Genomic DNA, 18732 nt, shown 5'->3' on the forward strand with positions numbered 1-18732 from the left:
TCGAGTGCTTGCTCATATCCATTCCAGTTAGGTGTGCGCGCACCGCGTGCACGTTCGTCGGAAGATTTTTACCCTAGCAACACTTGGTGGGTTGGCAGGGCGCCCCCTGGAGTTGCGCTGCTGTGGCGCCGGATATATACCCCTGCCGACCCATCCGCCCCTCAGTTCCTTCTTACCGCCCGTGTCAGTCGTTGGAACAGTGGAGCGTGGCTTAGCTGATCTCCACCTCCCTAGCTATTCGCTTGTTTCTAATTGTTATTGTGTATATAGTTCAATATTCTATATTTCTAGTTAGTTTTATTAGTTCTTTGTAGTAGTTATTGTATATAGTTAAGAGGGATTGAGGATTAGCCCCTTCCCCATACCCGGTACCGGGGTCCATGCCCAGTTCACTGGGCTTCAAACCATGCTCGGCCTGTCATAGGCCGATGCCCACAGGAGACCCTCACGACTCCTATCTCAAGTGCTTGGGTGAATCCCACCTCGCAAACAAGTGCCGCATCTGCAAGGCCTTCAAGCCCCGAACGAGAAAGGAGTGGGACATTTGGCTCAAGCAGCTCCTGATGGAGGCAGCTCTAACTCCTCCATCTTCGGCACCGACTGCCGCACCGGGGACAAGTGCCTCTTCCGCACCTAAGCGCACGGGCACCGTGAAGACTTCTCGACACCAGCCATCACCGGCCCAGGCTCCTGCCCGGCACCGCTCTCTCTCCCCAAGGATCAAGAAGCATAAGACTCCTGCGGCTCCCGTGCCTACGCCGCAGTCAGAGCGCCTAACTAAGTCGGACCGCCTGGCACTGTCAACTGCCACGGCACCGACGTCTTCTGCGCCGTTGATTCCGGTCTCGCAAGAGCCGTCGAGTCCAGTGCCTACCAGCTCCCCGGCACACGCCGCGGTTGAGCTTATCGTGCCCTCCATGCCGGAGACGTTCTCTACAGCAAGGGAGTTGATTGCCTTGACGGAGCCTGAGCTGCCGGTGATAAGTATATTGTCGGTGGAGGCACCAACCAGAGTGGCCCTGCTGTTCATTCATTTAATCCAGGCTAAGGCAGACACCATCTGTCAATCCCCGGCATCTATCCCGCCCACAGCCAGAGGGGTCGAATGGAAATACATGGTGCCCTCCAAGGGGTATAAGTACTTATATGTGCACCCCATTCCCTGTTCATTGGTTGTACAGTCCGTCAATGAGCGGGAGCGCCACGGCCAACAAGCCCCTGCACCTAAGTCAAGGGAGGCTAGGCGAATGGATTTGTTGGGATGAAAAATCTATTCCGCGGGAGGCCTCCAACTCAGGGTAGCGAACCAACAAGCCCTCCTGAGTAGATATAATTACAACACCTGGGAGGCAGTAGGGAACTTCACTGAGCTGGTCCCGCAAGACTCCCGCCAGGAATTTACAGCACTCTTGGAGGAAGGAAAGAAAGTAGCGCGGACCTCCCTACAGGCCTCGCTAGTTGCCGCCGATTCGGCAGCTAGAACGGTCGCCTCTGGAATCGTCATGCAACATATATCATGGCTGCAGGTGTCAGACCTGCCACCTGAGCTTCAGCACACTATACAAGACTTACCATTTGATGGCCAGGGCTTATTCTCACAGAAGACGGACCCTAGGCTACAGAGTATGAAAGACAATCGTGTAATTATGCGTTCGCTTGGAATGCATACGCCATAGACTCAAAGAAGATCCTTCCGCTCCCAACTCAGCGCCCTTACCCCCCGCTTAGGCCAAGACAAGACTTTACCAGAAGGCGAGCTTGTACCAACTGCAGATGTCAGTCTGGACCTCAAAGGGGTAACAGTTCCGGTCCCACCAAGCCAACAGCGGGACCCAAATCAAACTTTTGAGGGTGCGCCCGAGAGCAGTGTACCAATTGACTCCCAGGATCTTTTTCAGTTTTACACCTGTCTTTCCCCGTTCCTCCCTGCGTGGTCCCGATTAACCTCGAATCTTTGGGTCCTACGCATGGTGGAGTTTGGATACCATCTTCAGTTTATTTCACCCCCTCCCTCTCAACCCCCCTCTTCGTCCCCCTTCAGGGGCCCCTCTCACGAGAACTCCTCCTGCAAGAGGTTCGGAGGTTCCTTACAATGGGAGCTATAGAGGAGTAATTGAAGGAATTAAGGGGCAAGGGGTTTTATTCCCAATATTTCCTAATCCCCAAAGCGAAAGGAGGCCTCCGGCCTATCCTAGACCTGCGAGGACTGAACAAATTCATGAAAAAGTTCAAGTTCTGCATGCTATCCCTGGGGACCATCATCCCTTCCCTGGATCCCAGAGATTGGTATGCCGCTTTTGATATGAAGGACGCGTATTTCCACATTGCAATTTACCCTCCGCACAGATGGTATCTACGCTTTGTGGTGAATCATCAACACTATCAGTTTACGGTTCTTCCCTTTGGCCTCTCCACAGCCCCTCGGGTATTCATGAAGTGTATGGCGGTAGTCGCTGCCTCCCTCCATCATCATCGAATACATGTCTTCCCATACCTCGACGACTGGCTTATTCGAGGGACCTCCGAGGCACAAGTCACCAGTCATGCGAGCATCATTAAGGACCTATTCACGCGTCTAGGCCTGATAATCAATTTGGAAAAATCTACTCTAGTGCCTACGCAAAGGATAGAGTTCATTGGGGCCACTCTGGACTCCAATCTTGCAATGGCCAGTTTGCCTCTACCTCGTTTTCAGGCAATAGTCTCACTTATACAAAGACTTCAAAGCTTCCCGACAACCTCAGCTCGCACTTGCCTTGGCCTCCTCCGTCACATGGCTGCATGCACATTCGTGACAAAGCACGCCAGACTGCGCATGAGTCCCCTTCAAACTTGGCTTGCCTCAGCCTACCGTCCAGGCAGAGACTCCATAGATATTGTACTCACAATTCCACTGAGCATCCTTGGCTCCCTCGACTTGTGGCTGACATTGTCCCTGGGGTGTGCAGGTGTGCCGTTCCATCTACCACAGCCCTCCGCATCCCTAACAACGGACGCGTCAACTCTCTCGGCTGGGGTGCTCACCTAGGGCACCTGCGCACTCAAGGCCTTTGGTTGTCTTGGGAGTTGGCGCTACACATAAATGTCCGAGAACTGAGAGCAGTCCGACTGGCGTGCCAAGAGTTCCAGCGCCATCTGCAGGGTCGTTGTGTTGCAGTGTTCACAGACAACACAACAGCGATGTATTACATAAACAAGCAGGGAGGGACACGATCCTCCCCCCTTTGTCAAGAGGCGATACAACTGGGACTTTTGCATATCCCACTCAATAGACCTGGTAGCGTCCTTTCTCCCAGGAGTCCGGAACACTCTGGCAGATGAACTGAGCAGATCCTTCCTATTTCACGAGTGGTCCATCCATCCGGACATTCTCCATTCTGTCTTCTAGAAGTAGGGGTTTCCCCACGTAGACCTCTTTGCCTCCCGAGAGAACAGGAAATGCCAGGTGTTCTGCTTCCTGCAAGGTCACTCCCCGGGCTCCCTCTCGGATGCAGTCCTAATTCTGTGGAAGGAGCACCTATTTTATGCCTTCCCACCCTTTCCTCTCGTCCACAGAGTCCTACTCAAGCTCCGCAGGGACAGAGCCCAACTAATCCTGATCGCTCCGGCATGGCCGAGACAGCATTGGTACACCCTGTTGCTCGACCTCTCTATGGCAGACCCGATCCCCCTGGCACTCTGCCTGGACCTCATAACACAGGACTTCGGCAGGCTTCACCACCCGGACCTGCAGTCCCTTCATCTGACAGCATGGCTGCTGTCTGGTTGAGTCAAATCTATGTTGCGTTGTTCCACCTCAGTACAACAGGTGCTGCTGGGAAGCAGAAAGCCTTCCACATGGATGACATATCTCGCCAAGTGGAAGCGCTTCTCGCCCTGGTGCGCTCAGCGTAACTTTATCCCCAAAGGTGTATCGGTCCCCATTATCTTGGACTATTTATGGTCCCTCAAGGAGCAGGGCCTGGTGATCTCGTCTATAAAGGTGCATCTTGCAGTTATTTCCGCCTTCTACCCTGGGGAAACTGGCAGTTCAATCTTTTCTCACCCCATAGTTTCCAGATTCCTCAAAGGCTTGAAGTGGCTTTACCCTCAGGTCAAGCGCCCGACCACTACCTGGGATCTAAACCTGGTGTTAGCTAGGCTTATGGGTCCCCCCTTTGAGCCTTTAGCCACGTGCTCGCTGCTATACCTTTCCTGGAAGACAGCCTTCCTTGTCGCTATCACCTCGGCTAGACGAGTCTCAGAACTTTGAGCTTTGACTACGGATCCCTCGTATATGGTATGGTATTCCACAGGGACAGGGTACAGCTGCGACCGCACCCGCCATTCCGGCCTAAGGTGGTCTCTGCCTTCCACGTTAATCAGGACATCTTTCTACCAGTCTTTTTCCCGAAGCCGCACTCATCGCGTCGGGAACAACAGCTGCATACTTTGGATGTCCGCAGTGCTCTCGCCTTTTATATTGAGAGTACCAAACCCTTCCGACGTTCGCCTCAGCTCTTCGTAGCTGTCGCAGAGCGCATGAAGGGTATGCCAGTCTCTTCCCAACGGATTTCATCTTGGGTGACATCCTGTATCCACACATGCTATGATTTGGCTCACATTCCGACCATTCTACTCGGGCTCAAGCCTCATCTACTGCTTTCCTGGCCCATGTTCCCATCCAGGAAATATGTCGCGCGGCTACCTGGTCTTCCATCCACACCTTTGCATCACACTACACATTGGTCCAGCAGTCCAGAGACGATGCCGCCTTTGGCTCTGTGGTCTTACATTCCACAATGTCTCACTCTGACCCCACTGCCTAGGTTAGGCTTGGGAATCACCTAACTGGAATGGATATGAGCAAGCACTCGAAGAAGAAAAGACAGTTACTCACCTTTGTAACTGTTGTTCTTCGAGATGTGTTGCTCATATCCATTCCAAACCCGCCCTCCTTCCCCACTGTTGGAGTAGCCGGCAAGAAGGAACTGAGGGGTGGATGGGTCAGCAGGGGTATATATCTGGTGCCATAGCGGCGCCACTCCAGGGGGCGCCCTGCCGACCCACCGAGTGTTCCTAGGGTAAAAATCTTCAGACGAACGTGCACGCGGCGCGCGCACACCTAGCTGGAATGGATATGAGCAACACATCTCGAAGAACAACAATTACAAAGGTGAGTAACCGTCTTTTCTTTCATAACCTAAATTTCAGGGAGATATTTTACGTATGGAAAAAGAGCATCAGGTATTACAAGAGCAACTTAAGGAAGCAAAGGAAAAATATGAACAGTTACAGTGCCGAAGCTCAGAAGAGACGAGTGTTTTAGAAGAGCAGTTAAAAAAAAGAGTTGAAGAAAATAAGGTAATTTATTTTTATGCACACCCCAATGTAGGCTAACAGATAAAGAACAATTGGAATGATTTAAAAAACCCTCTTAGCTTTAGACAGGTTATTGGTCAATAATGCCCTTGAGGGTATGTCTACACTATGGGATTATTCCGATTTTACATAAACCGGTTTTGTAAAACAGATTGTATAAAGTTGAGTGCACGCGGCCACACTAAGCACATTAATTCGGCGGTGTGTATCCATGGTCCGAAGTTAGCATCGTTTTCTGGAGCGTTGCACTGTGGGTAGCTATCCCGTAGCTATCCCATAGCCCCCGCAGTCTCCCCCGCCCACTGGAATTCTGGGTTGAGATCCCAGTGCATGATGGGGCAAAAACAGTGTCGCGGGTGATTCTGGGTAAATGTTGTCACTCAATCCTTCCTCCGTGAAAGTAATGGTAGACAATCATTTCACGCACTTTTTCCCTGGATTCTCTGGCAGACGCCATAGCATGGCAACCATGGAGCCTGTTTTGCCTTTTGTCACTGTCACCGTATGTGTACTGGATGCCGCTGACAGAGGCGGTACTGCAGCACTACACAGCAGCATTCATTTGCCTTTGCAAGGTAGCAGAGATGGTTACCATCCCTGTTGCACCGTCCGCCATTGTAAATTGGTAATGAGATGACAGTTATCAATCCTTTTGTACCGTCTGCTGCTGTCATGGGTGCTCCTGGCTGGCCTCGCTGAGGTCGGTCGGGGGCACATGGACAAAAATGGGAATGACTCCCCGGGTCATTCCCTGCTTTATGTTTTATCTAAAAATAGAGTCAGTCCTGTCTAGAATATGGGGCAAGTCTACTAGAAAGCCAGAGAGCACAGCCGCTCCATGTCAGAGCCCCAGAGATCCCACAGAAAAGATGAGCTGCATGCCATTCTAGAGGGTGCCCCTGCAACAACCTCACCCGTTGCTTCCCTCCTCCCCCAACCCTCCTGGGCTACCGTTGCAATGTTCCCCCATTTGTGTGATGAAGTAATAAAGAATGCAGGAATAAGAAACGCTGACTTTTTAGCGAGATAAAATGAGGAGGAGGCAGCCTCCAGCTGCTATGATAGTCCGGGCAGGACATTAAAGGGTTGGGAGGAGAGGATTGCAGCCACCCGCTGCTATGATAGTTTAGGGAGTACAGAATCTTTTCTTTAGACACGAAAGGGGGTGAGAGGGCTGATGGAGCTCAGGCTCCAGCTGCTATGATGAGGATGGTTACCCAGCATTTTGTACCGTCTACCAGGAATGACAGGGAGTCATTCCCATTTTTACCGAGGCCAGCCAGGAGCACTCACGGGATGATGACGGTTTTCCACCATTTTGTACTGTCTGCCATCAGGAAAGGAAGGGGAGGGGATCCTGCTCTTCATCTCTGCAGCACCGCGTCTACCAGCAGCATGCAGTAGACATACGGTGACATTGAAAAATGGCAAACTATTTTTTTCCCTTTTCTTTCACCGGGGGGGGGAGGGGTAAATTTACGAGATATACCCTGAACCACCTCGGACAATGTTTTTGACCCTTCAGGCATTGGGAGCTCAGCCAAGAATGCAAATGCTTTTCGGAGACTGCGGGGACTGTGGGATAGCTGGAGTCCTCAGTACCGCCTCCCTCCCTCCCTCCATGAGCATTTATTTGATTTGGGACTGCATCGCCACCCATGCTGATCAGAGCTCCACGCTGGGCAAACGGGAAATGAAATTCAAAAGTTCGCGGGGCTTTTCCTGTCTACCTGGCCAGTGCATCCGAGTTCAGATTGCTTTTCAGAGTGGTCACAATGGTGCACTGTGGGATATCGCCCGGAGGCCAATACCGTCAATTTGCAGCCACACTAACCCTAATCCAACATGGCAATACCAATTTCAGCGCTACTCCTCTCGTAGGGGAGGAGTACAGAAACCGGTTTAAAGGGCCTCATTGTGTGGACGGGTGCAGGATTAAATCGGTTTAACGCTGCTAAATTCGGTTTAAACACGTAGTGTAGACCAGGCCTGAGACATAAGTGGTAATCATCACAGTAAAGCTTAGTTTTAACAACAGAATACCTTTTTCACTCGTTCTGAGTAGCCCTGTTTATTTTCATCTAAATGTGAATCAAAAGCTGGATGGAACATGTGTTCTAATCAGCATGCATTTGCTAGGTGTATCAATAAAAAAAAAAAACCCAGAATTTACTCTAGTAATTTTTAAAAGGAATGTCTTTAAGAAACTACATTTTCTTAAATATTTTCTGCCTCTAGATTACACAAAGAGAGCTGGATTGGTTTCACCAAGATTTAGAAATGGAAGTTAAGAAATGGCAACAAGAAAAAAAAGAGAGCCAAGAGAAATTAAAAGCAACAAAGAATACATCCAAAAAACTTGCAGATACCAATGAGATGTAAGTGTCCATTTTAAAAACTGATGCACATTACTTTTTGTTTGCATGATTTTAGAAATGGGAGCAGCAGTATAAGTACTTGAAATATTAGTTGACTAGAAATAAACCTTAGATATTGATTCTGTATATTCCAACTGAATGGTAGAATAATTTATATTATTGTTCTGAAGATAAAAATCTACAAAATTGGTGATGTTTGGTAGCTGGGTAACATGCATGAGTGAGAATACATGCAACTAGACTTGTTTTCTTAGGGTCTGACACCCTCAAAATTCACATACCTTATTCTGTGACTAGCCCTACTGATATTGGGAGGTCTACATGCAGAATAATTTACATAACAAGGTTATATAATACAGCTTTACCTTGATATAACGCTGTCTTTGGGAGCCAAAAAAATCTTACCACGTTATCGGTGTAACCGTGTTATATTGAACTTGCTTTGATCCACCAGAGTGTGCAGCCCCCCCCTCCCCCGGAGCACTGCTTTACCACGTTATATCCAAATTCGTGTTATGTCGGGTGGCGTTATATCGAGGTAGCGGTGTACCTTGTTTCACATCTCAGACTACCATCTTCAGTATTGGATTTTCCCTTTGCACTTCCTTGAGCACCCCCTAATTTTCCACTCCTTTTCAACTTTCCCTCTCTTCCCTCACCATCATTGATTCCATATTCTATTCCCTCAGCTCCTATGCTCCTCCTCCATTCTCACTACACAGTCATCCCAGCCAAATCACAGCTCTGGCTAACACTTCAGATTCACTTTCTGTGTTCATTCTGCCATGCAACAGAACATTTCTGGGGTGATCCAAAGACAACATTGATTTCCTCCTGCTTTGGTTCTGCCATTTCTTCATCACCTGACTTCATGCCATCGTTGTATCTAATTAGCGTGTAGTTTTGATGTTAGATTCAGAAGTACTGATTTTGCAGTTCAAAGTGAAACTGCAAGTGTTTCCTTATGCCTACTATGTTTTTAATCCTGTTCTATAAAACAGAAGCCTGAAAGGAGACTCTATGGAACTGAGATCCTTATTGTTAAGGGTGCACATCCCTTACATGGGCTCCTATCACCCCCATGCTGTGGGGTTTCTTGGCAACAGGGCTCTCTGGCTGTGGAGGAGAGGGCATTAACTAAATCAACTCCTCTCCACCCACCCTACTCAGTGAACACAGGCAATAGTAGCAAATAAGAAATTTTCAAATGAGTGATGTACTGGATGAGTTGAGTGTTGGTTTTGGTGTTATAATAATTTCTTATACTTTCCAACAATGATCTTAACACTTCATAAATACTGACTAAGTCATCTGGTTTTTAGACATCTTTCAGGTAGGTCTTGGATCACTGAACTTGGGTTAAGGTACATACATTTCTGCTTAAACATACTTTTCTTTTGCAGGTAAACACATTCAATACTGCTTTCTTTTAACTTTCAAAATGTATATTGATACTTGTTTAGTGATACATCCCTGATCAGCTTTGACATCTTCCTGTATTTTCATTGTCCCCTATTTACATAGACCACCTACCTCAGGAGACTTTGAACCTTGGATGTTTTGGGGGTTTGATTTTTATTTATCGATTAACCCTTCTTTTGTCTGGCTAGATGGGTTGGGTCACATCTTGAAATAATCTTAAATAACATTCAAATTACAAATTCACAGTGCTGATCTAGCAGAAAACAAATTTGTGGGATTAAGAGATTAAATCCTAAATGAACTACCTACAAAACTATAAATCAAATGCATAGACTTACTTGTCAACTATATTTGTGCAACTAAGGTTATAGAAGACTGTATTGTGGTTGCTGAGTAAATATTTTTCAAGCCAGACTTAATAGATTTCCTTGTTTATGATACACGTAGGTACTTGAGGAACATTGATGAGAAGGACAAGCAATATACAGTGTATTTGGAAAAATTCCTGGAGATCAGGTAAAAAAATTATTTTTAAATAAATTCTTGCATCCCTAAGCACTATTGACTTATCTTAATTGGTTGGTGTTCTTATCCTCACACTGTTGCCTGTTGTACTGGATACAATAAAGAATCATGAATACCAGATTTGAATTGACAGGTAGTGGCTTATTTTGAGAATAAGCAAAATACCTAATTTAGTTTAAAAAAAAAAAAAAAAAAAGTAAAACCTTAGTAGCATGCTTTACTGAAAATCACCTAAATACTAGTTACTTAGGACATTATGGTTGTTGCTCTTCTTAAACACATTTAAAACAGATTTTTTTCATAATTTTAGAATATGCAGCATTAGGGCTAGAAAGAAGTGCCTTATACCACCACAAAGGACAGGCAATCTTATTTATAGTCTTAATGATCAAGAGATCTCAGACCTTAAACCAGGGGTCAGCAACCTGCCAAAGGCAGCACACGAGCTGATTTTTACTGGCACGCAGCCGGGGTTCCGGCTGCCGGCCCCGCTCAGCCTGATGCCTGCCTGGGTGAAAGGATCCCCTGGCCGGCAGTGGGCTGAGTGGGGCCGGCAGCCGGGACACCGGCTGGTAGGAGCTGGCGGACAGAACCCCAGAATAGCAGCGGGCTGAGCTGCTCAGCCCACCACCAGTCTGGTGTTCTGTCCGCTGGCCCCTTGCCAGCTGGGGTCTCGGCCCCTGGCTCTGCTCAGCCCGCTGCTGGCCTGAATGAACAGAACCCCCGGCCAGCAATGGGCTGAATGGGGCTGGCAGCCGGGACCCGGTTGTCAGAAGCCAGCGGAACCCCAGACCGGCAGTGGGTGAGCCGCTGCGGATCTGGAGTTCTGTCCGCCATCCCTCTCAGCCCGCTGACAGTCTGGGGTTCTGGCCACCGGCCCCATGCCAGCTGGGGTTCTGCTCAGGCTGCTGCTGTCCTGGGATACCAGCCACCATCCCGCTCACCTTGCTGCTGGTCTGGAGTTCCAGCTGGCCAGGCTCCTGCCAGCCAGGGTCCAGGCCTCCAGCCCTGCTTAGTCTGCTTCCGGCCTGGGGCTCTGCTCCTGGCCGGTGTGCAGTGCTTTGCAGTTGCCCTGGGGTACTGGCAGCCAGCCCAGCGCTCTGCAGCCATCCCCAGCTTCTAAAAAAATTTTGCATGTCTCGCACTCCCAGAAAGGACATCTCGCACACCAGGTTAATAACCACTGCACTAAACTGATAAGATCTGCATTTTAATTTAATATTTTATTAAAATTTAAACATTTTTAAAACCTTGTTTACTTTACCTACAGCAATAGTTTAGTTATATAATATAGACTTAGAGAGACCTTCTAAAAACGTTAAAATGTATTACTGGTGCGCGAAACCTTAAATCAGAGTGAAGACTCGGCACACCACTTCTGAAAGGTTGCCGACCCCTGCCTTAAGCCTTTCACTTGAGTTGTTGTAGGCATCAAGAATTTTGGGGGAAAGAGTGAAACATTTTTATAACAAGAAGTTGTAGAAGTGTGGCTACTGAATCTGTGCAGAATTTAGACTATCCATAGTAGTCGAAAGGGGAGATTGATTAGAGGGCCGATGAAGCAATGAAAGGTGCCATGATAAATGAATAAATGTACACTCTTACATCTAGGAACAAAAGTGCAGGCGTTTCTTACAGGATGGAGGACTCTATTCTGGGACCAGTGTCTCTAATAATGACTTGAAGGTCACACTAAATCATCAGCTGAATATGAGCTCCCAGAGTGATGCTGTGGCCAGAAGGGCTAATATGATACTTAGGTGTATAAACAGGGGAACATTGAGTAGGAGTAGAGAGGTTATATTACCCTGTATTTGACACTGGTGCAACCGCTGCTGGAATATTATGTCCAGTTCTGGTGTCCACAATTCAAGAAGGCTAAAAAAAAAAAAATCTGAAGAGGATTCAGGGAAGAGCTACAAGAATGATTAAAGGATTGGAAAATATGCCTTATAGCGAAAGACTGAAGGAGCTTAATCTATTTACCATATGAAAATGAAGGTTAAAAGGTGACTTGATTACTGTTAAGTACATACACCTCTACCCTGATATAATGCGACCCGATATAACATGAATTTGGATATAACGTGGTAAACCAGTGCTCCGGGGTGGGTGGGGGCTGCGCACTCTGGCGGATCAAAGCAAGTTCGATATAACGCAGTTTCACTTATAACGCGGTAAGATTTTTTGGCTCCTGAGGACAGCGTTATATTGAGGTAGAGGTGTATATGAGGAACAGAAGTTTGATAGTAGAGGACTTCTCAATTTCTCAGGCAAAAGTATAACAAGATCCAATGGCAGGAAGTTGAAGCTGGACAAATTAGAACTAGAAATAAGGTGGTGTTTTTGTTTTTAAAACAGTGAGGTAGTTAACCGCTGGAACAATTTAATAGGGGTTGTGGTGGATTCACTATCGCTGGAAATTTTTAAATCAAGATTGGATCTTTAAGATATGCTCTAGCTCAAAGAGGAAATAATTCAAGGAAGTTCTATAGCCTGTATTGTGCAATATGTCAGACTAGATGATCAGAGTGGTCTTTTCCGTGTTTAGAATATATAAATCTATGAAATGCAACTTGGGCTGATTCCACAGATTATCAAATGCATATAACCACCATATGTATCTGTATGTGTGTGTGTTGCATTTATATCTCTGCAGCTCTCTTTCATGCTCGCTCTCCTACTTTCCTTTTAGAAGCTGCAAAATAAAAATCTCCCCTCCACCCCATGTCTTGGTCACCTTTCTCATTCCACATTTGATCAGCCTGTCTCTTCCTCTGAAACAGCATCAACTTTGATCGGAAAGCAGCCTTGGGAAATAATTTAAGTGCTGCTGTGGTACAGCAGAGGGAGCTCACATACCTGTTGTAGTTATAGCAATCCTGTAGCCTTGCTCTCAGGGCTTGTCTACACTCTCAATTTACAGCAGTGCAACTTTCTCACTCAGGAGGTGTGAAAAAACACCCCCCTGAGCGTAGCAAGTTTTAGTGCTGTAAAGCACCAGTGTAGACAGTGCACCAGCGCTGGGAGCTACACCCCTCGTGGAGGTGGTTTTTTTAGAGCGCTGGGAGAGCTCTCTCCCAATGCTCTGCCGCGACCACACAAGCCACGTTAGAGCTCTGCCACGGCAGCACTTTAGCATTACCAGTGTAGACTAGCCCTTAGTTTCTTAGTGTACAAGTGGTAGGTTTAGAATTATTCATAGTAGGTGTATCTGCCCTACCGTATTTGGGATGAGTTAGCACTGTCCTATTATTAGTCCAATATCCATGTCAACATGTAATGTACATAATGTAATTAGTGATGCATATTTTTATAGAAGAGGAAAAAAATGTCTGTTGTAGATTTTTTGGAGTATAGTTCAAATGTAGATGGCATCTCAGTATTCTTTTTGACATCTTCATTTTTTTTATTTTATTTTACTTCACAGTAATAAATTTGCCAATGAAAAAGTACAACTGGAGGAGCTAATAAAAAAGAGCAAAGATAATTACCAGGAGTGTATTAAAAGAGCTGTTGCAGCAGAGGTAAAACATGCTACACTAGAACCTTGCTCCTTTGCATTTCACTAATCCCCACAAAAAAGGTTGATCTGCCCACTTCTCAGAATAGATTTAATAGAGAGATCTGGTGAGGTCTCGTCTTAATGAGGACTTCATTATTGTTACAAAATCACCTACACAACATTTAATAGTATGCTTAGAAGTATTAACATAAATAATTAAAACTATACTGTTCAGTTAGCAAAGTATGTTTTGTGATGTGGTATCCTGGATATTTTTGTTCACTTCGTTGCTAATTCTCCGTGGGTCTCCAAGGCACTGCAACTTAGCAAGGTTCTATTGTATTTGTTCTGTATATATATTTTTAGAAGTGTTTGGATGTTTGGGTCAATGTGATATATTGCCAGAAATTTTTTAAAAAGTTAAGTCTACTATTAAAAGGTAATTGCAATTAAACAATGTTTTATCCCTTTGACATGCACATAGTTTCCATTAGTGGGAATTACTCACAAAAAAGAATTTATCCTTTAAAAAAAAAATACTGATTAGGAATAGGAATATCAATACATCTATTTCTAGTGGTATTAGAATGCACAGATCCCTTTGAATATTTCATTCAAAGGCTGGCATCTTGTAAATAATAGGACTGTCCATAATAATTCTCTTAGGTGATTTCCTCTAAAACCTGTATATTTTTCTGTATTCTGAATGCGTTGAACTCAAATTTCGTGAATAAAAGAGATGCTATGCAACTTTTCTTTTAAGGAAGTTTTGGGTTGTCAAACTTGCTTGTTGATTGCAAGTCATGTGTTTAAAAAAAAAAAAAAAAAGGTGGTCCTTATTGAGCTAGAAGCCAATTCATCTGTCTTGAAATAGAAATTATCATAACCTTGATATTGTGCATTATCTTTATCTGTTTTCAAAGGATGGGGATGGAAAAAGTTTCACTATTTATGAAAGTTTTAATGCTCAGCAGACTGTTCACAGCCACCAGAGAGTCATTAAGTTTCCTCACACAATTCTACAATTGCATTTTAACGCTGCTTGAAATATTTCACTACAGAGATGTTCTAGAGCTAGGCCTTTCCTGAGTATATTTACTAAAGACCAGAGTGAGGCTGAATTTAGATTAATAATTAATTAGTTTTAACTGCTTGTACTGTATGTCTTTTAAGTCACTGAATTTCATTTTAGGTGTCAGTACTTGAAAACTGGAAGAACACTGAAATATGCAAATTATGCAGCATAGCTGCAAATGCAGAAGCAAATATTAAATTCCTACAGTTAATGAGCAGGTATGCATTTAATACATCACTATAATTCAGTAATTGCATATAATCTTTTTACCTTCCTGTGTTCTGGTTTTACTATTGCTTTATATTCTCTCACTAATTTAGACTCGCTTTTATTTGTTTAATGGAACTGTACATTTCTGTTGGAGTAACAGGTATTCACATTGCCAGCTGCATTGGTGACTTTAAATAAATACCATCATAAATGTTTTTTAGACAGCTAACTACATCTTTTAGAATGTACTAACACCATGTTAAAGCTTTGTCCAAGAATGTGTTTTTGATGCCTTACATCAGATTTCACAGGCCTGAAAAATTCTGAAAGTTTCGGAAAGCAGAGTGGCATTTATTAGCTTTGCGAATTACATCAATTGTAAAGAATCTTTTCTCGGTTGTTAGCATTCAATCTCTGACTATACAACATGGGAAAAATTCAGAGTAAAAGACTTCCCAGCTCTGTGCCTGTTCTAGTTTAACCATGGTGGTTCATGCAGCTCAGACCTGCCCACATTTTCCTGCCTGACAGCATGAGGAAGGGAGAAGGACTAGAAGGGGATGCAGCAAGACTGATGGGTATGGTGCAGGTCTGTTTCTGCATGTGAGGAGACAGAACTGGGATTGGCTTCACCCAAGGGCCTTCCTCCTCCCTCCACAGTATCCTCTCCAGGTCTTGGGGTATCCTTAGGAGTCTGGCTGTTGCTTGAGGGTTCTTATTTTCCAAAACTGGCCAGTTTCTAAGGGTTAAATTAGTAATCAAACACTGATACCTGAATTTGTTAAAATTCTGTGTGACTGAAGTCTTCAGCTATGATTTACCTGGGAGGGGAAGGAGAGCATTACACTTTTGGGTAGCAGTTTTCTCTGTTGGAGAATCACTTACGAACTCAAGTTATCACATTATTTTGAACTGAAAATTTGAAATATTTCAGTGGTCCCACTTCAGTGTTACCTCAGTTGAAGTCACAGATTGATTCTTGGGAAACATTTATTTCAAATATCAAGAAAGAAATGGAAAAAGTAGAAGTAAGTCTGTTTTCCAAACACATTTTCCTGTATTATAAGAGTCCTCCTTGATTATCTCTTCTTACCAAATGTAGAATTGTGATGTGCCTAGTAGGTTAAACAAAGCAATATATATACCCTTTGTTTTAAAGATGGATGCAAACTGTTAATTTGAAAATAATTTAACAATCATAAGTATTTGGCTTTATATTTCCTTTATAATTATTTAATACAGATGTCAAATAGCTACTCTTAATGTATTTACTTAAATGAATAACTTGTAAGAGCCTTGATGAAGCATACACACCAGTGTCTGTATGGAGCCATATTGAAATCAGCAGAGGTCCATGTGGGATTGGGGTTCTTTTAAATGAAGCACCATTGACTTCAGTGGAGCTTCCTTTTGGCCCAGGTGTTCACTCACGCAGGCATCCTTGCTGAATTGGCCAAAAATGTGACCACCTTTTCTCATTAGCTTACCAAGTCCACATAACTTATAATGAGACTTCTCTTATGTTTGGGGTAGGGGTATGGAAAACAAATAACAAGGCTGTTTACAAAAAAAAAAAGCTTTTAGGAAGCTGAACAACTGGTAATGGTACATAGCTGGAGAATAATATTCCCAGTAATCTTAAATCTGTAAAATTAATGAATGTATCTTTCCATGGTTATGTTTTTTTTAATCTATACACTAATATAACATAAAGAAAATCAAACATCAATGTATTCTTATTTCTATGTATTAGGTCTTTGATCTCTCTCAAAATTTAATAGTGTTAATTGGTACTTTGAGGTCTTGTTTTGGTGTAAGTGGAATAATGTAAAGGCTAATTTGTTTTTGGTTTTCTTTGTCTTTTTCTGTAGTCTCAGTATGAAGAGAAAATTCACTTAGTGAAAAATGGTGCACAGCTAAATGATCTCTCTAAAGTGAAAGCTGCTGATCTTCAGTCTCCTCCTAGCATCTCAGTAAGTATCTCAAAGCTGCTAACAATTCTACTTCAATTTTTTGTTTCATAGAAAGCAAATGAAACCACTACATTCTTCTTTGAGATGTTGTCAGTGTGTATCCCACTGTTGGTAAGCTTGTGCTTCATGCATTTGAGACTGGAGATTTTTTTAGTAAATATATTTGTACTGCCTCGTATAGGGGCAGGAAGGGTAGGGTAGCAGTGGTCCTCTCTGTTCCCTTTTACTGCCTACTAGGAGGAGATGGAACCTAGCAAGTGTCTTATCTGTCATTCTCTTCAGAGACTATAAAACTTTTTTTTTCAACCAACTTCTAAGAAATCTCCATCTTCACATTCTTTGGAATTGGATGTTCCAAAAGAGACAAGATTATTGGTAACCCCCCTGTAGAGCAGGGCAAGGTGCTTCATGTCAACTGCCACACCTCATGGTAGACTGCAAACCTTTAGGATTCAAACATTGCCTGTCCTGTGAGGGATTGATCTCTGTCAAAGATGGACAAAGCCTCTACTGCCTAGGAGAAAGCCACATTCCAGTCATGTGCCCTGTGTGCAAGGCCTTTTGCTCCAGGACCCACAAATCCAGGGATGCTTAGCTCAAGCTACATCTACTAGAATAATCCATGTGGGTCAGTTTGGATACAGAGATGATAATCACTACCAGAGCAGGGCCAGATTCACCAGCATTCTCTCGAGTGCACATCAGACCCAGTATCTGGCAGTAGAAAGAAGGCAAAAATGGCACAGGCAGAGCTTTACCAGCAACTTTGACTCCAACCATGTCAGTGTCATTGAAGTCCTGTGCAGCAACAGCACTGGCATAGCAGATAATAAAGCCTCTCAAGCCTTTTATAAACATTCCCACTGATTTCCTATGGTAATAACAGAAGTTAAGTAAGACAGCACCACAGTTGTCCTCGTTGCTGGCTACTGACCAAGGCAGTGTTGGCTGCTGGACCTGCTACAAGTGTCAATTCAACAGCCTCGTCAGCTCTCAGCCTCCTCAGATATGATCCCACAGCACCACAGCCAGATCCTCCATCCAGATCTAAATTCACTGCAACTGACAGTGTGGATGTTGAGTAGCATGGACAAGGACTTCTCCCTAAAAGATCCAAGAAATCCTGATACAGAGCAGGAAAACATCTACCAAAAAGATGTATTTGTCTCTCAGTGGAAGAGGGTTATTGATGTGGGCCACTTAATATAGTCTAATTTTAGTCCAGGCCTTGATACTGAAGATGGTTGGCTATTTATGGCATTTAAAGGAGGCTGGTCTCTTGTTCAGTTCTATTAAGGTACACCTCCCAACAGTTTTGGCATGCCATCCGTTTGTACAGTCATGCTCAGTTTTTTTCTCACTAACAGTATCAAAGTGCCTCAAAGGGTTATTACATACTTACCCACTAGTCAGAGAACCTACTCCTACCTGGGACCTCAACACAGTCCTCATTAGACTCATGGAGCCTGCTCCCTTTGATCCACTTTCAGAGAGCTGCTGTACAGTTACCTCACTCTGAAGAGTCTTCCTGTTGGCTATCACTTCAGTCAGAAAAGGTAGTAAGCTTCCAGAACTTATGGCTAACCCTCCCTAAATGACCATTTCATGGGGATAAAGTGGTGCTAAGACCTCACCAAAATTTATCCCCAAAGTAGTCCTCAGAATTTTATCTAAACCTATCAATCTACCCATCTCGTTCCCGAAACTACAGTCTGCACTGGGCAAAAAGAAGTTGCACACATTTAGACGTGTCCAGGACTTTGTTTTGTTGCATTGACAGGACCCTTCACACCGTCTCCCATGTTTCTTGCTATAGCTGGGCATTCTAAAGGTCAGGCCATCTCTTCACAGAGCAATGGATAACACAGTATCTCTCTCTGTTACCAGCTGGCTGGTGTATTTGGTGGGAGAGATGCTAAGTCTCACTCCACCAGAGCTCCAGCAGCACTTCACGTGCTTCAGGAATATGCCTATATCAGAAATCCGCATAGCAGTGAAATGGAAAAACCAACTGACCGTTGTCGAGAATTATGCTTTGGATTTGGCACTGGACATGGCTGCTAAGTACTGTTTGACTGATGCAGCTGAAAAACACATTTACTTACCTTACAGTAACTCCTTCTTTTCTATTGTCAATGTGAGTCCCATAACCTGCCTTCAGTCCCTTCTTTTCAGAGTCCTCATCTAAACATGGTTTTCAAATTGCAAGAAAATGGAAGGTGGGTCACAGCTGCCCCTTCCTTATGTCCGTGCATGGGAGCACAAAGAGGCATATAGCGCAAG

At 44.6% G+C, this 18732-nt stretch overlaps 2 protein-coding genes across 10 annotated transcripts in view; one reads left to right on the top strand and one right to left on the bottom strand.

Annotated features, from left to right (window-relative positions):
* TTC3 (tetratricopeptide repeat domain 3) overlaps nucleotides 1-18732 on the top strand; it is a 367670-nt gene that overhangs the window by 129314 nt on the left and 219624 nt on the right. For 4 of the 6 annotated variants that reach the window (XM_050916320.1, XM_050916303.1, XM_050916313.1 and 1 more), the window contains 7 exons: nucleotides 5194-5343; nucleotides 7600-7739; nucleotides 9609-9677; nucleotides 13117-13213; nucleotides 14384-14484; nucleotides 15411-15504; nucleotides 16348-16449. In XM_050916320.1, the coding sequence (XP_050772277.1) occupies nucleotides 5194-5343; nucleotides 7600-7739; nucleotides 9609-9677; nucleotides 13117-13213; nucleotides 14384-14484; nucleotides 15411-15504; nucleotides 16348-16449 (753 nt within the window). The remainder of the gene's footprint in view (nucleotides 1-5193; nucleotides 5344-7599; nucleotides 7740-9608; nucleotides 9678-13116; nucleotides 13214-14383; nucleotides 14485-15410; nucleotides 15505-16347; nucleotides 16450-18732) is intronic. The other 2 variants (XM_050916326.1, XM_050916335.1) reach the window with 1 other exon arrangement.
* The window catches only part of VPS26C (VPS26 endosomal protein sorting factor C), a 104118-nt gene that overhangs the window by 22957 nt on the left and 62429 nt on the right, over nucleotides 1-18732 (bottom strand). The window lies entirely within an intron of this gene.

The sequence above is a fragment of the Gopherus flavomarginatus genome, chromosome 1 (genome assembly GCF_025201925.1).
Source record: "Gopherus flavomarginatus isolate rGopFla2 chromosome 1, rGopFla2.mat.asm, whole genome shotgun sequence".
Taxonomy (NCBI): Eukaryota; Metazoa; Chordata; order Testudines; family Testudinidae; genus Gopherus; species Gopherus flavomarginatus.